This window comes from Callithrix jacchus, chromosome 6, assembly GCF_049354715.1.
Source record: "Callithrix jacchus isolate 240 chromosome 6, calJac240_pri, whole genome shotgun sequence".
NCBI classification, from domain to species: Eukaryota; Metazoa; Chordata; class Mammalia; order Primates; family Cebidae; genus Callithrix; species Callithrix jacchus.
Window position 1 is genome coordinate 116937129 of NC_133507.1, and position 21217 is coordinate 116958345.

The window sequence follows — 21217 nt, forward strand, 5'->3', positions numbered from 1 at the left end:
AAAGTTTTCAATTCACTTTGCCAAGATCCCTCAGAGAAATCACTTTGGCAGATATAGCCTTTCAAAATTTTTTCTATAATTTCAACTTTTATTTTAGATTCAGGGGGTATATGTGTAGGTTTCTTACATGGGTATATTGTGTGATGCTGAGGTTTGGGGAACAATTGTTCCCATCACCCAGGTACCAGCATAGTCCCTGATGTAGTTTGTATATCCCCTCCAAATTTCATGTTGAAATGTAATCCCCAGTGTTGGAGGTGGGGCCTTTTGGGAGGTAACTGGATCATGGGGGCAGATTTCTCTCAAATCGTTTATCTTCATCCCCTTGGCTCTGTCTTCATAATAGTGAGTTTTCACGAGATCTGGATGTTTAAAAAAGTGTGTGGCATCTTCCCTCTCACCCTTTCTTGATCCTGCTCTTTCCATGTGAGTTGCCTGCTCCCATTTTGCCTTCTGTCATGATTGTAAGCTTCCCAGGGCCTCCCCAGAAGTCAAGCAGATGCCAGCACCATACTTCCTGTAAAACCTGAACAACCGTGAGCCAATTAAACCATTTTCCTTTATAAATCACCCAGTCTCAGGTATTTCTCTACACCAACAGAAGAACAGCCTAACACAGAACCCAATAATTTTTCAACCCTTGCTCCATTATGGAGATAGCTTCTTTTCTTAAACCTCATGAAGCAACCTCTGCTACCTTCAAACTTTTCTTCCACATCTTCCTTACCTTTCTCAGCCTTCATGGAATTGAAGAGAGTTAGGGCCTTGTTCCAGATTAGGCTCTGGCTTAAGGAAATATCAAGGCTGGTTTTATCTTCTTCCAGAACACTTCCTCCATGTCAGCAATAAGGCTGTTTCGCTTTCTTGTCAGTCATGTGTTCAATGGAGCAGCACTTACAATTTCCTTTGCAATCACAGCCTGGCTAACTGGTGCAAAAGGCCTAACTTTGGCCTGTCTTGGCTTTCAATATGTCTTCCTCACTAAGCTTAATCATTTCTAGCTTTTGGTTTAAAGTAAGAGATATGCAACTCACTTAGAGGCCATCTTAGGTTACCTGGCCTAATTTCAATACTGTTCTGTCTCAGGGAATTAGGGAGGCCTTAGGAGAGGAAGAGAGATGGGGGAGTGACTGGTTGGTGGAAGAGTCAGAACACATACATTTATTGACACAGTTTGCCATCTTATATGGGTTCTGTTTGTGGCTTTCCGAGTTAATTATAATAGTAATATCAAATATTACTGATCACAGATAATAAGAGATATAATAATGGAAAAAGTTTAAAATACTGTACAAATTACAAAATTGACAGAGACACAAAGTGAGCACATGCTGTTAGAAAAATAATGCCAATACACTTGTTTGACAAAGACCTTCAGTTGCAAAAAAAAAAAAAAAACTCTCATAAACCTACTATTTACAAAAAACACAGTATTGGTGAAGTACAGTAAAGTGCAAGAAGATGAGGCATGCCTGTATATGAAATATATACATACACACATATACATTTATTTATATATAAATTATAAACATATATATGAGAAAATATAATTGGTATAGAAATATATAAACATATACAGACACGGTCACATAGTCAACATTCTTAGAGAAATCTGATCACTTACTCAGCACGATGGGCTGGAAGTTCATCTATCTTCTTATCATCTTCTTTCTCTCTAGGATCTTTTAAAACGAAATCAACTAAAAGAAAATTAAAAAATTCTGATATATAAACTTACATTAATTGTAGTATATTTCCAAGCAATTGCAAAACTAGTTCTATTAACTGTTTAAATTAAAGTTGTTTAGTAATGAGCAATTTGTGCATTTATGAACAGAAGATTTTTTAAAAATCTTACAAGAAACTGTATCATGTCTGTGTCTTTGAGGATATATGTTCCCTTTCTTAACACAATGTGTCCCTCCTCTTTCATTTGAAAGGAATAATTGCTTTTAATATTATATTTTCCTTTATAGCTATTCCACCAAAAATATTCTTGTTGAATTGAACATCCACAATACAGGATAGCAGTAGTTCTATTTCACTGAGGAAAGTTACATACAGTTGGCCTTCTGTATCTGCAGGTTCTGCATCCATGGACTCAACCAACCATGAGTCAAAAATATTCAGAAAAAACAATGAAAACAGACAATAAAATAATACAAATAAAAATATACAGTATAACAACAATTTACATAGCATGTACATTGTATGAGGTAGTATAAAAAATCTGGAGATGATTTAAAGTATATGGGAGGATGTGAGGTTATATGCAAATACTATGCCACTTTATATCAGAGACTTGAGCATCTGCAGATTTTGTTATCTGCTGGGGAGGTGACTGTCTTGGAACCAATCTCCTGTGGATGCCAAGGGACAACAGTATTGCCTTGTTCTCTTTTAAATTGCATAAGAGCATAAAATAGTCCCGTTATAAAATCAGTAAAGGAAGCTATTTTGCTTCTGTCTTCTATGGTCTTTAATTCACAATTAATTTTAATTCTTCTGCCAGTCTTTCAAGATGCTCTTTCTAAAATGCAAGTTGCATGTAGTACCCCCTTGCCTACAATTCTTCAGAGACTCTCCTTTACCTTCAAATGCTCTAAAAAGGCATATAAACCTCTTCAGAGTCTGTCCCTTTCCCCAAATGCACCCTGTGCTTTGGCTTCAGAACTGCTTACAAGCCCACAAGAGCCTCTCATGCATGTCTGCCATCGTTCACAGCATTTCCTAGGCCAAGCACATTCCCTACTAGACCGTTGTTCATCCTTCAAGACTTAGTTTAGGCTCCTCCAGAATCCTTCCTAACAAGTCAGAGATGACCTCTTCTCCCTTACAGTGTATCTTCTGTTTCTCTCCTCTTTGCACTTACTACTTTATCATTTAGTTATTTGTCTATCTCCCTCATTACACTATGAACTCTGAGGACAGGAATTAGGCTCTTTATTTTTATATTACCAGGATATTCCATAGGAGTCATAAATAAAGTGCATGTCCTCCACCAGGAAGGGTCCCCACATTACTCCAAAGCATTATTATTTCTCCAACTTTGAACATAGCATCCATCATACTAGGTTTACCATCACAACCAACTTGAGAGCCTTTTTTAAAAGTACAGATTCCAAGGCCCTGCCTCCAGGGATTTTAATTCAGGTATGGCCAGAAGTCAGTATTTTTAAAATAGTTCTGATAGCCTTAGGATCTATTTGTACCATGGGTCAACAAATTTTTTATGTAAAGGGTTAGACTGTAACTATTTCCAACTTTGTGGGCCACAAGGCCTCTGTCACAACTGTTCAGTTTTGCTCTTGTAGCTCAGAAGCAATCAGATTTGTAGATAACATGCAAATGAATTAGTGTGGCTATGTTTCCAAATTGTATTTACGAAAACAGGCAGTGGCCAGATGTGCCTGTGAGCTATAGTTTGCCAACCTTTGGTCTACTGCAACAACTTTACATGAATTACATTCTAATTTATGACATCAGTAATATTAATGTTCATTGTTAATGCTTATACTTTTAGGTAATTATTTAAATATGTCTTGTCTCATGCCTACACCAAAAGATCCTTGAATGAAGAGGCCATCTTAAAGGAATAGACTATCTCCTAAATGCCTAATGCCTTCCATAAATTAGATGCTCAATAAATATTGAAAGATTAAAATTAATGCTTTATAATTTTCTTCAGTGCTGTCCCTTGTGGTGGGAATACATTCCTACAAATAGAATTATTTTTTATAATACTTCATTAATATAATTTGCCTAAGATCTTAAGTAATATAACAGCAATGTAAGAAATGGCATAATTATAATATTATATGAATAGTTTGAAGTATAGGTATTAATTTTTAATACAAAAATTATCTTTAATGAGACATATTCAAATTAAAAATCAAAGAATACCAATTTACCTATGGATTTCTTTATACTAAGCAGATAATCTTCTCTCATTTCATCAGATAATGTAACTATGCTGTCTGTGAAGACTTTCAGGTGTTGTGGAACTAAATCCAATACATGTTCTAGCCAAGAATCTTCCATTGGGGCTACATGGTCTGTATCAATTCCGTGGTGAATATAATAGTAATTTCTCTACAAAAAGAAGATAGGAAAAATGTTGATGTATAGAAAAAGTATATTTATAAAAAATAAAACTACTAAGCGAATTCAAGTTTTAGGAGAACAAAGTATTTATAAAGCATAAAAAAGTATTTGGTGCAATTCACATAGGCATTATTTGAGATCTAAATGTTACAAATGTGGATTTTCATGAAAATGAAAACTCTTACCTCATTTTATAACTATACCCTAAAACATCAAGTTACATTACCCAATACATGATGTACACAACAGAGTCCATGCTGAATTAGTGTTTTGTAATTTTTAAAAATTGTGTTAGTTTTTGTCCTTTTATTATCAGAAGATCTTAAAAGCTATAAGCAAATCAGTATCCCTATATATTAATTCCAGAAATATTATACAATAGAATTTAGGACATCCCAACTGGCCTATTAATAGTCCATACTGTAATTTTATAGCTGCTATTGTACATGTTCATATTCATTTTAAAACAAGTTATCATTTCCAAAATAATGAATATTTAACTTCAATATATTTTCACGAATTTTTACATGTCACTTATTAGAAAAAAATTAAATGTCAAAATACTTTTGAATTAGCAGTGTTAAAAGTCTTTGATATTTACATTTTAAAAATTCTTATGCATTTGAAATACTTGAAGAATTACTATTTCTAAGGTAAGTTAATAGGCCTTGTAAAATATACATTATATAAAATAATTTCTCATAAAAAATTAAGGCATGTAAAGCTATATATGACTGAACCTGGCTTTAATACATAGAGAAAGTAGATTTGAAATTTTTTTAAATTGTGGTCCTAGGTGGCAAAGGAGAGAATGATTTCTTTTATGAGTGCCATAAAGCTTTTTCATAGAACTCTGTATTTATTCCTACGTCCACAGAGTTTCACAAATGAGGTGCACAGAGTGAGTTCTAAAGTATAAAATTATCTTCAAGTATTTCTCTCATTTTCAATTATACTAACAAAAGAAATGGCCTGTTACCAAGATGTCTTTCTCTATAGCAGAAGTGGTCGGTTTTGGAATTATGCTTCCATCAGGGACAGCTGAGTCTAAGTCAGTATCTTGTTGCCTAACAAAATGATAAACGCACTATTCAAAAATAGGTAAGGGGCAGTTAAAACATAAAACAATGGGTATAAGAAAACCAGGACTATTTTCTATCAAATCATAAGGAAAAAAATGAATTGTTGAACATTTTAAAAATAGTGTACATATTTGTTTGGTACTATATTTCTCCCCAAATACTTTATTCATAGAAACAATCATATTGGAAGTTACTTGGAAGACCAAGAAATCACGCCCTTCTTGATGGCCTTTACTTATTCTTCCTCATTACTTAAGAATCAAGCTCTCTCTTCTTTGAACTTATAAAGGAACACTCCTGCAATATTCTTAAAATATGTATTGTTATTTATAAATATGAGTTTTAAAAAGAGCACTGATAGAAAGTACTTTAAACACAGTTTTGCAGAAGACAGACACATTCTTCAAAAGGCCGTTTCTCAGATTTCTACAGACATACAAGTTAACAATCAGTGACACAGAAGTTCTTATGTGCTTATGTATTTATTATTGGGTATGTGTTTATATAATACAATAATGTTTATAACTATAATTCAATTCAAAATCTATGCCAAATATGAGCCACATTTTGTGACATGTTCTGGGCTACACTGGGCAGAAAGGCATAGTTCACCTCTTCAGAAAAATAAGTTGTTCTGAGATAGCTTTAACCTCTTATAACTGACTATCATCCTCTTCATCTGGATCCCAGCTTCATCTGGGAGGGATATAGGTCAGTGATGCTGACCTATACATCTTCCCACTAACTGCCCAGGGAGGGGAGGCTGGAGATTTAGTGAGTATATCTGAGATAACAAACCAAAGTGGTTACCCAGAACAGATTTTCTAACTCATTTATCTTTTGCAAATCCAGGAATCCAGTGTTTTGTGAACTTTATACACATTATTTTCAATTATATGGACAAGACAAGAGTCAAGACTTTGGGTAATGTCTCAGTTTAATTCAATACATAGCTAGTGCTCAATAAATGTTTGTTAAGTGAGGGAATGCAAGTATGAAAGCAGTACAAATCCTCAAGGTATTTAGTACATGGAGAGAAAAAAGTTTATTTTTCTAACTATAAATGTAAGCTTATATTGTTGACTGTACAGAAAGGAAGTAACATATTTCAGGAATCAGGAAATCTGGGTTCAGATTCTGCCACTATAAAGCATATGATCTCAGTAACTATTTTTTTCTTGTTTAATAGCAGAAATCCCCATCTTACCTACCTTGCTGAATTCTAAGAATCAAACAAACCTCATTCTCTGTGTAACACCTGCCTAGAAAGATGCACTGCAGCAAGGCAAGGGTAGGTGAGGAGGTAAAAGAAATGGCTGTAGAAGTTTTCCTCATCAGAATGAAGATCCTTTCAGCTCTAAAACTCTATGATTGTATCATTCTAGGGCCAGTAGCAAACATTCTCCTCACTGAGAACAATAATAATTGCAGCTTTTAATTGATTACCTACTTAGGCCTTCAATAGTTTCACATATATTACAATCCTCACACCCATTGCTAAAGAAGACAACAACATAATTATCCCCATTTCACAGATGAAGAAACTGAATGTCAGAGAGGTTAAATAACTTCCCCTTGGTCATACGGCTAACTATGAAAGGAAGAATTTGCCCATAAATATGTACTTCCAAATAGCCATGCTTATTCCATTTAGAAATAATCAATATAGAAGGCATGGGGCTGGGTAAAGAGAAAATATGACGTATTTTATTTCTCAAAAATGAAAAGAACTATATTGATTTCTTTTCTCTTTATAAAATCAGTAGAGGCTTTTGGTTCAAGATGATGGCATGAACCTCCCTTTTTTAAATTGCCCTGAAAAAATTGTAATAAAATAATTGTAACTCATTAATTATGAAGAAACTAGAAGAAAAGTCATTAGCTAAGGAGATATTTCACAAATTTCTGGAACCTGAAAAGGAGAGTCTATTAGTCTGTTTTCACACTGTTGATAAAGACATACCTGAGACTGGGCAATTTACAAAAGCAAGAGGTTTAATGGACTTACAATTCCAAGTGGCTAGAGAGGCCTCGCAATCATGGCAGAAAGCGAAAGTCACTTCTTATATGATAGCAAAGAGAGAGAGAAATGAGAGCCAAGTGAAAGGGGTTTCCCCTTATCAAACCATCAGATCCCATGAGACTTATTCACTATCATGAGAACAATATGGAAGAAACTGCACCCATGATTCAATTATCTTCCACCAGTTCCCTCCCACAACATGTGGGAATTATGAGAGTACAATTCAAGATGAAATTTGGGTGGGGATACAGAGCAAAACCATGTCATTCTGCCCCTAGCCCTCCAAATCTCATGTCCTCACATTTTGCAACAAATTACACCTTCCAACAGTCCCCCAAATTCTTAACTCATTTCAGCATTAACCACAGTCCAAAGTCTCATCTGAGACAAGGCAAGTCCCTTCCACCTATGAGCCTGTAAAATCAAAAACAAGCTAGTTACTTCCTATATACAAAGGAGGTACAGGTATTGGGTAAATACAGCCATTCCAAATGGGAGAAAGTGGCCAAGACAAAGTGGTCACAGAGCCCATGCAAGTCCAAAATCCAGCATGGCAGTAAAATTTTAAAGCTCCGAAATGATCTCCTTTGATTCCAGGTCTCACATCCAGGTGAGGCTGATGTAAGAGGTGATCCTATGGTCTTAGGCAGCTCTGCCCCTGTGGCTTTGCAGGGTATAGCCTCCTTCCCAGCTGCTTTCATGGGCTGACATTGTCTGTGGCTTTTCCAGGCAAACAGTGCAAGCTGTCAGTGGATGTACCATTCTGGAGTCTGGAGGATGGTAGCCCTCTTCTCACAGCTCCACTAGGCAGTGCCCCAGTAGGGACTCTGTGTGGGGACTCTGACCCCACATTTCCCTTCTGTACTGCCCTAGCAGAGGTTTTCCATGAGTGCCCAACCTTTGCAAGAAACTTTTGCCTGGGCATCCAGGCATTTCCATACATCCTCTGAAATGTGAGTGAAGGTTCCCAAAGCCCAATGCTTGAATTCTGTGCACCTGCAGGCTCAACACCACATGGAAACTGCCAAGGTTTGAGACTTGCACCCTCTGAAGCCACAGCCCAAGCTCCACATTGGCCCCTTTCAACCACAGCTGGAGCAGCTGGGACACAGAGGACCAAGTCCCCAGGCTGCACACAGTATGGGGACCCTAGGCCTGGCCCACAAAACCATTTTCTCCTAGGCCTCTGGGCCTGTAATGGAAGGGGCTGCCATGAAGACCTCTGACATGCCCTGGGGGCATTTTTCCCATTGTTTCAGGGATTACCATTTGGTTCTTCATTGCTTATGCAAACTTCTGCAGCTGGCTTTAATTTCTCCTCCAAAAATAAGACTTTTTTTCTACCATATTCTCAGGCTGCAAATTTTTATGTAGTGTGTCCCTTATGAAACTGAATGCCTTTAGCAGCACCCAAGTCATTTCTTGAATGTTTTGCTGCCTGGAAATTTATTCCACCAGATAATCTAAATCATCTCTCTCAAGTTCACAGTTCCACAAATCCCTAGGACAGGGGCAAAATGCCACCAGCCTCTTTCCTAAACATAAGAATCACCTTTGCTCCAGTTACCAACAAGTTCCTTATCTCCATCTGATACCACCTCAGCCTTATTGTCCATATCACTATCAGGTTTTTGGTCAAAGCCATTGAACAAATCTCTAGGAAGTTTCAAACTTTCCCACATTTTCCTGTCTTCCTCTGAGCCCCCAAACTGTTCCAACCTCTGCCTTTTACACAGTTCCAAAGTCACCTCCACATTTTCAGGTATCTTTTCATCAATGCCCACTCTACTGGTATCAATTTACTGTATTAGTCCATTGTCATGCTGCTGATAAAGACATACCAGAAACTGGGCAATTTACTAAAGAAAGAGGCCTAATGGAACTTACAGTTCCATGTGGTTAGGGAGGCCTCACAATCATGGCAGAAGACAAAAGGCACTTCTTACATGGTGGTGGCCAGGGAGAAATGAGAGCCAAGTGAAATGGATTTCCCCTTATCAAACCATCAGATCTCAGGAACAATTCATTACCTCAAGAACAGTATGAAGAAACCACCCCCATGATTCGATTATTTCCCACCAGGTTCCTCCCACAACAAGTGGGAATTATGGGAGTACAATTCAAGATGAGATCTGCGTGGGGACATGGAGCAAAACCATATCAGAGAGGACAGACGAAATAGAGTTTAAAACACCACAACCCAAACTTATACAGGAAGGAAAGCAATTTGCCTGGGAGACCACTAGAAAAGGCTCTGGTCTCAGGGTTGGCAGGTACCAAAGGAGAGAATGAGGAGAAAGTCTGAAAACAAGGAGGTTATCTGAATAGATTTCTCCCAACAAATTACATAAAAAGAATACATTCCCAACAGGCCAAAAAGGATCAAATGTGACCCAATAAACAACAGAAAATATGAATAGATCTGTATTAAGTACACTAATTCAATTAGTAATTAATAATTTTCCTACCAAGAAAAGTTCAAGTACAGATGGCTACACTAATGAATTCAATCAAGAGGGAAATAATACCAATTCTAAACAAACTCTTTCAGAAAATAGAAGAAATAAAAACACTTCCCAACTCTTTTTTATGAAGCCATTAGTGGCCTGATATCAAAGACAGAAAATGATATATCAAGAAAACTACAGAGCCATGTCATTCATGGATATAAACTGAAAAAAATTCCTAACAAAATACTAACAAACCAAATCCAGAAACATAACAAAGAAATTACACACAATGACTGAGAGGAATGCAAGGTTGTACTAATTATAAAAAGCAAATAATGTAATATATCATATTAATAGAATAAAGGACAAAAACTAAATGATCACCTCAGTAGACACAGAAAAAGCAAATGACAAAAATCCAGGATTCATTCATGATAAAATCTCTCAACAAATTAGGAAAGGAAAGGAACACCTTCAACTTGATAAAAGACACTTTCTATTTCCTTTATTTATTGAGCCCATGTTGTTTTTTCTTTTCATTTTTGATATGTAACTCAACTGTAAATTAACTATTTATAGTTGTATATGTTTATAAAGTAAAAAGTAATTTTATGATTTATGAATACAATGTGAAATAATTAAAGCTAATGAACATATCCATCAAATCAAATAACTATCATATTGTGTGGAGAACATATAAAATTTACTCTCAAAGCCACAGGGAAGTTCAAACAGGGCAGAGACCATCTCAGCTCAGCAAGACCACTGAGGCCAGTCTGCCTCTCCTCTCTGGGAAGGGCATATCAGAAAAAAACAGCAGCAGCCCCAGTCAGGAACTATAGATACAATTTCCATCTCCATGGAACATAGCATCTGAGGGAAGGGGCAGTTGTGGGCACACCTTCAGCAGATTTAAATGTCCCTGACTGACAGCTGTGAAAAGAGCAGTGGATCTCCCAACACAATGTTCCAGCTCTGATAAGAGACAGACTGCCTCCTGAAGTGGATCCCTAACCCCCATGTATCCTGATTGGGAGATACCTCCCAGTGGAGGCCGACAGACACCTCATATGAGAGGGCTCTGGCTGGCATCTGGCAGGTGCCTCTCTAAAATGAAGCTTCCAGAGGAAGGAATAGGCAGCAATCTTTGCTCTTCTGCAGCCTCTACTGTTGATACCCAGGCAAATGGGGTCTGGAGTGGACCTCAACGTCAACAAAAAGGACGTCCACTCAGAAACCCCATTCCAAAGATCACCAACTTCAAAGACCAAAGGTAGATAAATCCACAAAGATGGGGAGAAACCAGCACAAAAAAACCTGAAAATTCCAAAAACCCGAATGCCTCTTCTCCTCCAAAAAAAAATCACAACTCCTCACCAGCAAGAGAACAAAACTAGAGGAAAATGAGTTTGATGAATTGACAGAAATAGGCTTCAGAAGGTGGGTGATAACAAACTTCTCCAAGGAGCATGTTCTAACCCAATGCAAGGAAGCTAAGAACATTGAAAAAAACTTAGCGGAATTGCTAACTAGAATAACCAGTTTAGAGAAGAACATAAATGACCTGATGGGGCTGAAAAACTGTACAAGAACTCTGAAGCATACACAAGATTAAATAGCTGAAACAATCAAGTGAAAGAAAGGATATTAGAGACTGAGATCAAACTAAATGAAATAAAGTTAGAAGACAAGAAAAGAGAAAAAAGAATGAAAAGAAACAAACAAAGCCCTCAAGAACTATGGACTATGTGAAAAGACAAAATCTACATTTGTTTGATGTACCTGAAAGTGATGGGGAGAATGGACCAAGCTGGAAAACACTCGTCAGGATATTATCCAGGAGAACATCCCCCAACTTAGCAAGACAGGCCAACATTCAAATTCAGGAAATACAGAGAACATCACAAGGATACTCCTCAAGATCAACCCTAAGACACATAATCATCAAATTAACCAAGGTTGAAATGAAGGAAAAAATACTAAGGGCAGCCAGAAAGAAAGGTCGAGTTACCCACAAAGGGAAGACCACCAGCCCAATAGCAGATCTCTGTGCAGAAACCCTACAAGCCAGAAGACAATGGGGGCAAATATACAACATTCTTAAAGAAAAGAATTTTCAACTCAGAATTTCATATCCAGCTAAACTAAGCTTCATAAGCAAAGGAGAAATAAAATCCTTTACAGACAAGCAAATGCTGAGAGATTCTGTCACCATCAGACCTGCCTTACAAGAAGTCCTGAGGGAAGCACTAAACATGGAAAGGTACAACTGGTAACCAGCCACTGCCAAAACATACCAAATTGTAAAGACCACTAATGCTGTGAAGAAAAGGATAAACTAATGGGCAAAATAACCAGCTAGCATCATTATGAAAGGATCAAATTCACACATAACAATATTAACTTAAAGTGCAAATAGGCTAAATGCCCCAATTAAAAAACACAGACTGGCAAATTAAATGAAGAGTCAAGACCATCAGTGTGCTGTATTCAGGAGACCCATCTCACATGTAAAGACACACATAGGCTCAAAATAAAGGAATGGAGGAATGTTTGCCAAGCAAATGGAAAGCAAAAAAAGCACGGCTTGCATTCCTAATCTCTGATAAAACAGACTTTAAACCAACAAAGATCAAAAGAGACAAAGAAGGACATTGCATAATGGTAAAAGGATTGATACAAGAAGAGCTAACGATCCTAAATATATATGCACCCAATACAGGAGCACACAGAAACATAAGGCAAGTTCTTAGAGATCTACAAAGAGCCTTCGACTCCCACATGATAATAGTGGGAGACTGTAACAATACTGTCAATATTAGACACATCAATAAGACAGAAAATTAACAAGGATATCCAGGACTTGAACTCAGCTCTGGACCAAGCAGACCTAACAGATATCTAAAGAACCCTCCACCCCAAATTATCAGAATATACAGTCTTCTTGGCACCACATCACACTTATTCCAAAACTGACCACATAATTAGAAGTAAAACACTCCTCAGCAAATGCAAAAGAACGGAAATCGTAACAATCTTACAGAACACAGTGTAATCAAATTATAACTCAGGATTAAGAAATTCACTCAAAACTGCAAAACCACATGGAAACTGAACACCTGCTACTGAATGCCTACTGGGTAAATCATGAAATTAAGACAGGAATAAAGATGTTATTTGAAACCAATGAGAACAAAGACACAATGTACCAGAATCTCTGGGACACATTTAAAACACTGTGTAGAGGGAAATTTATAGCACTAAATGCCCACAAAAGAAAGCAGGAAAGATCTAAAACTGACAACCTAATATCACAATAAAAAAAAAAACTAGAGAAGCTAGAGCAAAGGAATTCAAAACCTAGCAGAAGACAAGAAATAACTAAGATCAGAGCAAAACTAGACACAGAAAACCCTTCAAAAAAATCAATGAATCCCAGAGCTGGCTTTTTGGAAAAGATAAACAAAATAGACACACCACTAGCCAGACTAATAAAAAAGAAAAGAGTCCAAGAGAAGCAATAAAAAATGATAGTTGGGATATAACCACCAATCCCACAGTAATACAAACTAACATCGGAGAAAACTATAAATACCTCTACACATATTAACTAGAAAATCTAGAAGAAATGAACAAATTCCTGGACACACACACCCTCCCAAGACAAAACCAGGAAGAAGTCAAAACTCTGAACAAACCAATAACAATTTCTGAAATTAAGGCAGTAAACAGCCTAACAATCCAAACAAGTCCAAGACTAGACAGAAACACAGCCAAATTCTACCAGAGGTACAAAGAGGAGATTCATTCCTCCTGAAACTATTTCAAACAATAGAAAAAGAGGGAATCCTCCCTAACTCATTTTAGAACAGATTTACAAGAAGAAAACAAACCCATTCAAAAGTGGGCAAAGGATACGAACAGACATTTTTCAAAAGAAGACATATATGAGGCCAACAAACATATGAAAAAATGCTCATCATCACTGGTCATTAGAGAAATGCAAATCAAAACTACATTGAGATGCTATGTCACACCAGTTAGAATAGCAATCATTAAAAATTCTGGAGATAACAGATGCTGGAGAGGATGTGCAGAAATAGGAACACTTTTACACTGCTGGTGGGAGTGTAAATTAGTTCAACCATTGTGGAAGACAGTGTGATGATTCCTCAAGGACCTAGAAATAGAAATTCCATTTGACCCAGCAATCCCATTACTGGGTATATATCCAAAGGATTGTAAATCATTCTATTATAAGGACACATGCACATGTATGTTCATTGCAGCACTGTTTACAATAGCAAAGACTTGGAACCAACCCAAACACCCAACAATGATAGACTGGACAGTTAAAATATGGCACATATACACCATGGAATTCTATGCAGCCATAAAAAATGATGAGTCCATGTCATTTGTAGGGACATGGATGAACCTGGAAACCATCATTCTCAGCAAACTGACACAAGAACAGAAAATCAAACACCACATGTTCTCACTCATAGGCGAGTGTTGAACAATTAGAACACATAGACACAGGGAGGGGAGCATCTCACACTGAGGTCTGTGAGGGGGGACCAGGTGACAGACAGTGGGGGGTAGGGAGTTGGGGAAGGATAACATGGGGAGAAATGGTAGATATAGGTGATGGGGATGGAGGCAGCAAACCACATCGCCATGTATGTACCTATGCAACAATCCTGCATGTTCTTCCCAGAACCTAAAATACAATACACACACACACACATATAAAAAGGCACATACACATGCATGTTTATTGCAGCACTATTTAACAATAGCGAAGACTCAGAACCAACCCAAAAGCCCATCAATGACAGATTAAAGAAAATGTGACACATATACACTACGGAATACTATGCAGCCATAAAAAAGGACAAGTTAATGTCCTTTACAAGGACACGGATTAAGCTGGAAACCATCATTCTGAGCCAAGTAACACAGGAACAGAAAAACCAAACACCACATGTTCTCACTCATAAGTGGGAATAGAGCAACGAGAACACATGGACACAGGAAGATGAACATCACACACTGGGGTCTGTTGGGGGTGGGGGGCTAGAGGAGAGTTAGTATTAGGAGACATACCTAATGTAGATAACAGGTTGACGGGTGCAGCAAACCACCATGGCATGTGTATACCTATGTAACAAACCTGCACGTTCTGTACATGTACCCCAGAACTTAAAGTCTAATAGAAAAAGGAAAAAAATGAAGTTGAAATGGATTATTCATGTAAATGTAAGAGTTAAAACTATTTTTAAAAACCTAGGCCAGTCACAGTGGCTCACACTTGTAATCCCAGCACTTTGGGAGGCCATGACAGATGTATCACCAGAGGTCAGGAGTTTAAGACCAGCCTGGCCAACATGGTGAAACCCCATCTGTGCTAAAAATACAAATATTAGCCAGTCATGGTGGTGCACACCTGTAATTCCAGCTACTTGGGAGGCTAAGGTTGGAGAATCACTTGAATCCAGGAAGCAGAGGTTGCAGTGAGCCGAGATCATGCCACTGCACTCTAGCCTGGGTGACAGACCAAGACTCCATCTCAAAAAAGAAACTATAAGGGTGTCAGGAGAAAATGTAGGAGGAAATCTTTGAGAATCTGTATTAGGAAAAGACTCTTATATGACTCTGAAAGTATGAACAACAAAATGAAAATTGATAAATTATATTTTAACAAAATTTAAAGCCTTTTCTTTTCAAAAGATATTGGCATAACCTGCAACCATTGTTGCATCAGCTTCCAGTGTATTAAGTCTGGTAAGTCTTTGCACCTCCTCTAAGGCACTTGGATTTGTTGGAGGAAGAAAACTGAATGAACAAAAGAGAAGAGATGATAACAGAAGACTGTCATGTTTACTGCCAGACTGCTCTCAAGGATGATTGTATGAAGTGGCTGAAGAGAGGAGTCCAGTGCCTGTCTTCTCTATGAAGATGGACCAAAACAGCAAGTACATTAACACACATCAAACAGAGCATCTAGGGGCAAACACTGGAATCCAGCAGAGAAAAAAACAGGGACTCTCTGAGGCATGGAAAGCTCAAGATGGCAATGTAGAAAGGAAAGTGGGGCAGTAGGCCAGTTCAGCCCAGAGCCAGGAGGAATGCTCCATTGCTGGAAAAATGTAAGTGAGAGATTTCCCATCTGTCCACATTTCCAGTGAAGAAGCCTGTAGTCCCAGATACAGAAAAGCCTGTTGGCTCTCAGGATCCCTGAGCATAGTATAGGGTGCTTCACGGAGCACCCACAACTGCATTGTTCCAGAAAGATAACTCATGCTAAATCCCACTTCTGGAACCCGAGCTGCTATAGCACTGCACCATTTTGAGAGCAGAGCCAATACAGGTGTACGCCTTGCCCAGGGTACAATAGTATCTGCATCTCGACGTTCTTTTCTTGTTTGTTTTTGTTTTTGTTTTTGAGATGGAGTTTCACTCTTGTTGCCCAGGCTAGAATGCAATGGCATGATCTCGGCTCACTGAAATCTCTGCCTCCCGAGTTTAAGTAATTCTCCTGCCTCAGCTTCCCAAGTAGCTGGAATTACAGGCAGCTGCCACCATGCTCAGACTATTTTTTTTGTATTTTTAGCACAGATGGGGTTTTACCATGTTGGCCAGGCTGGTCTTGAACTCCTGACCTCAGGAGATCCACCTGCCTCAGCCTCCCCAAGTGCTGGGATTACCAGTGTGAACCACTGCGCCTGGCCTCCACATTCTGAAGACCCCACAACATCCCCCTACATCCACCCACAGGACTACAATAGTATAGCATTGGCTGAACCCAGTGGTACAGCCACATCACCAGCACCCAAGTTCATGCAGTGTCCACTACCTAGGAAACAGGCAGTCCAGCACATTAAGGAGGCTTCCCCCAAGGTACAGGGAACCAAAGAGTGTACCCCAGAGCCTAAGAGCAGTCTACCTGGGACCACTGCCACGAACGATGACATTGTCCCATCATCAGCAAGGCCACTGTGTGTCCCACCTGCGGGTCCAGGGACCAGCCTACCCACCCTACTACAGACACTACCAGTGCCCACCTGCCCCACCCAGGACTTTTCCAGCTGGCCTGTGGCCAACACCAACACTCTGGGTGTAATCCACTCTAGCACTCAAAGACCAACCTGCCTTCACTATTGCTGGTATCTATGCAACCCATCTGGAGCCCAAAGAGCAGATCCCCTTGCCCAATAGTGCCCACATGCTCTACATGGAGACCTAAGGACTGGCCTTCCCAGTTCGACACTGCCAGTGCCCATGCAAGCTACCCAGGAAACCAAGGACCAATCCACTTAACTCACTGTCCCCATTGCCAGCACCCACACACCCCACCCAGGACCCAGATATTGCACTTTCTGAGTCATACCACATCCCCTGCCAGTGCCCCCATGTACCACCTAGGGAACTAAGGACTAGCCTACCTGGTGTCCCTCTCCACAGCAAATCCCTACCACAGCCTCCACAGCCTAGCCACTAAGTAATTTTCAGACACCACTGATATTAAATACAATCAAAGTAATCATATGAACATTACACTATGGTGTCTACCCAGAACCAAAGCCAAATCACCCTATCTAGTTAATATATTGATACATTCAGAAGAAAAAGTATTTTCCTATGGAAGCTACTTCTTAAAATTGGAAGAAGTGACAATTATAGCAGATGCACAGATATCAACCTAAGGACAAAAGAAACATGAAAAAAAAAATCAAGGAAACACAAAACACCTGAAAAAAAAACCCCACAGTATTTCTCTACTAATATGTCCCAAATAAAAGAAAATTTTAAAAACACCTGAAAAGGAAATGATCTCAAGAAAACTCAGAAAGATATAAAAGAACACATACAAACAATACAAACAAATCAGAAAAACTCATAATCTGAATTAGAAATTTAAGGAAGACATACAAAGAGGAGCTGGCACCATTCCTTCTGAAACTATTCCAAATAATACAAAAAAAAAGGACTCCTCCCTAATGCATTTTATGAGACAAAATCATCCTGATACCAAAACCTGGCAGAGATACAACTAAAAAATAATATTTCAGGCCAACATCGATACAAAACTCTTCAATAAAATACTGGCAAACCAAATGCAACAGCATATCAAAAAGCTTATCTATCACAATCAAGTAGGTTTCATCCCAGGGATGCAAGGCTGGTTCAATGTATACAAATCAATAAACATAATTCATTCCATAACCAGAACCAAAGACAAAAACCACATGATTATCTCAACAGATGCAGAGAAGGCCTTTGACAAAATTCAACAGCCTTTCATGCTAAAAGGTATGTATCTCAAAATAATAAAAGCTATTTATAACAAACCCACAGCCAATATTATACTGAATGGGCAAAACTGGAAGCATTCCCTTTGAAATCCAGTGCTAGACAAGGATGCCCTTTTTCACCAACCGTATCAACACAGTATTGGAAGTTCTAGCCAGAGCAATCAGGAAAGAAAAAGCAATAAAGGGTATTCAATTAGGAAAAGAGGAAGTCAAATTGTCTCTATTTGCAGATGACATGATTGTATTTTTAGAAGACCACATCATTTCACCCCAAAATCTCTTTAGCCTGACAAGCAACTTCAGCAAAGTCTCAGGATACAAAATCAATGTGCAGAAATCATAAGCAGTCCTACATACCAATAACAGACAAACAGCCAAATCAGGAGTGAACTCCCATTCACAATTGCTACAAAGAGAATAAAATACCTAGGAGTATAACTAACAAAAGATGTAAAGGACCTCTTCAAGGAGAACTACAAACCACTGCTCAATGAAATAAGAGAGGACACAAACAGATGGAAAAACATTCCATGCTCATGGTTAGGAAGAATCAATATCATGAAAATGGTCATACTGCCCAAAGTAATTTATAGATTCAATGCTATCCCCATCAAGCTACCACTGACCTTCTTCATAGAAATGGAAAAAAACCACCTTAAACTTCACATGGATCCAAAAAAGAGTCCATATAGCCAAGACAATCCTAAGCAAAAAGAACCAACTAGAGGCATCAGGCTACCTGACTTCAGATTATACTACAAGGCTACAGTAATCAAAACAGCATGGTGCTGGTACCAAAACAGAGATATAGACCAATGGAACAGAACAGAGGCCTTGGAGGCAACACCGCACATCTACAACCATCTGATCTTTGACAAACCTGACCAAAAAAAAAAAAAAACAATGGGGAAAGGATTCCCTGTTTAATAAATGGTGTTGGGAAAACTGGCTAGCCATGTGCAGAAAGTTGAAACTGGACCCCTTCCTGACTCCTCATACAAAAATTAACTTTAGATGGATTAAAGATTTAAACGTAAGACATAACACCTTAAAAACCCTTGAATAAAACCTAGGCAATACCATTCAGGACACAGGAATAGGCAAAGACTTCATGACTAAAACACCAAAAGCAATGGCAACAAAAGCCAAAATAGATAAACGGGATGTAATTAAACTAAAGAGCTTCTACTCAGCAAAAGAAACAATCATTAGAGTGAACCGGCAACCAAGAAAATGGGAAAAATATGTTGCAATCTACCCATCTGACAAAGGGCTAATATCCACAATCTACAAAGAATGTGTACAAGTTTACAAGAAAAAAATCACCCCATCAAAAAGTGGGTGAAGCATATCAACAGACACTTTTCAAAAGAAGACATTTATGTGGCCAACAGTCATATGAAAAAATACTCATCATCACTGGTGCTAATCAAAACCACATTGAGATACTATCTCATGCTAGTTAGAATGGCAATCATCAAAAAAATCTGGAGACAACACATTGGGAGGGTGTGGAGAAATAGAAATGCTTTTACACTGTTTTGGGGAGTGTAAATTAGTTCCACCATTGTGGAAGACAGTGTGGCAATTCCTCAAGGACCTAGAAATAAAAATACCATTTGACTCAGCAATGCCATTACTGGGTATATACCCCAAGGATTATCAGTCATTCTGTTATAAAGACACCCGCACATGTATGTCACTGTGGCACTGTTTACAATAGAAAAAAACTTGGAACCCAAATGCTATCAGTGATAGACTGGATAAATAAAACGTGGCAGATATACACCATGGAATACTATGCAGCCATGAAAAAGGATGAGTTCATGTCCTTTGCAGGGACATGGATGAATCTGGAAACCATCATTCTCAGCAAACTGATGCAAGAACAGAAAGCTGAACACCACATGTTGTTGCTCATAAGTTGGTGTTGAACAATGAGAACACATGGACCCAGGGAGGGGAACATCACACATTGGGGTCTTTTGGGGGGTGGGGGGTTACAGGAGGGATAGCAGGGGGTGGGGAGATTGGGGAAGGATACCATTAGGAGAAATATCTAATGTAGCTGATGGGGGATGGAGGCAGCAAACCACCATGGCATGTGCATACCTATGTAACAATCCTGCAGGATCTGCACATGTAGCCCAGAAGTTAAAAGTATAATTAAAAAATTTTTAATGAAGAGATAGATGTATAAAAAAGAACCAAACAGAACTCCTCAAACTGAAGAATTCAATGGCCAAAATAAAAAATAAAATCAGGAGCTTCTGAAATGCACTAGATCAAGCAGAAGAAAGAACTTTTGACTTGAAGACAGGTATTTTGAAATAACCCAGTGAGACAAAGAAAAAAGTTATGAAAAAGAATGAAGAAAGCCTGAGGAGCATATGGGACACCATCAGGGAAACAAATATTGAAATTTGGGGAGTTCAGAGGAGAAAAGATGGGGAAAAGGCATAGAAAATTTAATGAAATAATGAATGAAAAATTCCCAAGTCTTAGAAGAGATATAAACAACTAGAAATATGAAGCTGAAGAAGATCCCCAAATAGAGTCAATCCAAAAAGTTTCTTTCTGAGGCATGACATATATAGTTAATCTCTCAAAAGTAAAAAACAAAGAGAAAATTCTAAAAGTGGCACAAGAAAACTTGCTGTAAGATTTTCTTGTCAAGTGACATATAAGGGAACTGACAACACATAAACATCATATTTATCAGCAGAAACCTTAAAGACCAAGAGAGAATGAGACTATATATTCACAGTGCTAAAAGAAAATGCTGTCAACCAAGAACACCATATTTAGCAAAGCTATCTTTCAGAAATGAAGGACAAATAAAAACTTACCCTAACAAATAAAAACTGAGAAAATTTATCACCACTAAACATGTCCTACAGGAAATGCTTAAAAGAGGCCTACATCTGGAAGCAAAAGGATGATATCTACCCTCATGAAAATGAACTAAAGCACAAAATTCACTAGAATAACAGATATACATATGAGAAAAAGAAATCAAGCATTATTATTGTAGAAGACCACCAAATCACAAAGATAAGCAGTAAGAGAACAAAGGCCATATAAAACAACCAAAAAACAATCATTAAAATGACAGGAGTAAGCCCTTACCTATTAATAACAACCTTTAATATATATAAACAGTTTAAATCCCCCCAATTAAAAGATACAGAGTAATTGAGTTCATTTAAAAAACCAACTGTATGTTGCTGACAAAAAACT

General features: G+C 38.1%; 1 protein-coding gene across 9 annotated transcripts in view; it reads right to left on the bottom strand.

The window, feature by feature from the left end:
• Positions 1-21217, bottom strand: part of DNAH7 (dynein axonemal heavy chain 7) — a 391865-nt gene that overhangs the window by 323158 nt on the left and 47490 nt on the right. For 8 of the 9 annotated variants that reach the window (XR_013519014.1, XM_035305175.3, XM_078328051.1 and 5 more), the window contains exons 6-8: positions 5084-5171; positions 3912-4092; positions 1625-1700 (exon numbers count right to left, since the gene is read on the bottom strand). Coding sequence is in view for 8 of the 9 variants with exons in the window: in XM_035305175.3 (XP_035161066.1) it covers positions 1625-1700; positions 3912-4092; positions 5084-5171 (345 nt within the window). In the remaining variant the exon portion in view is untranslated. The remainder of the gene's footprint in view (positions 1-1624; positions 1701-3911; positions 4093-5083; positions 5172-21217) is intronic. The other variant, XM_078328052.1, reaches the window with a different exon arrangement.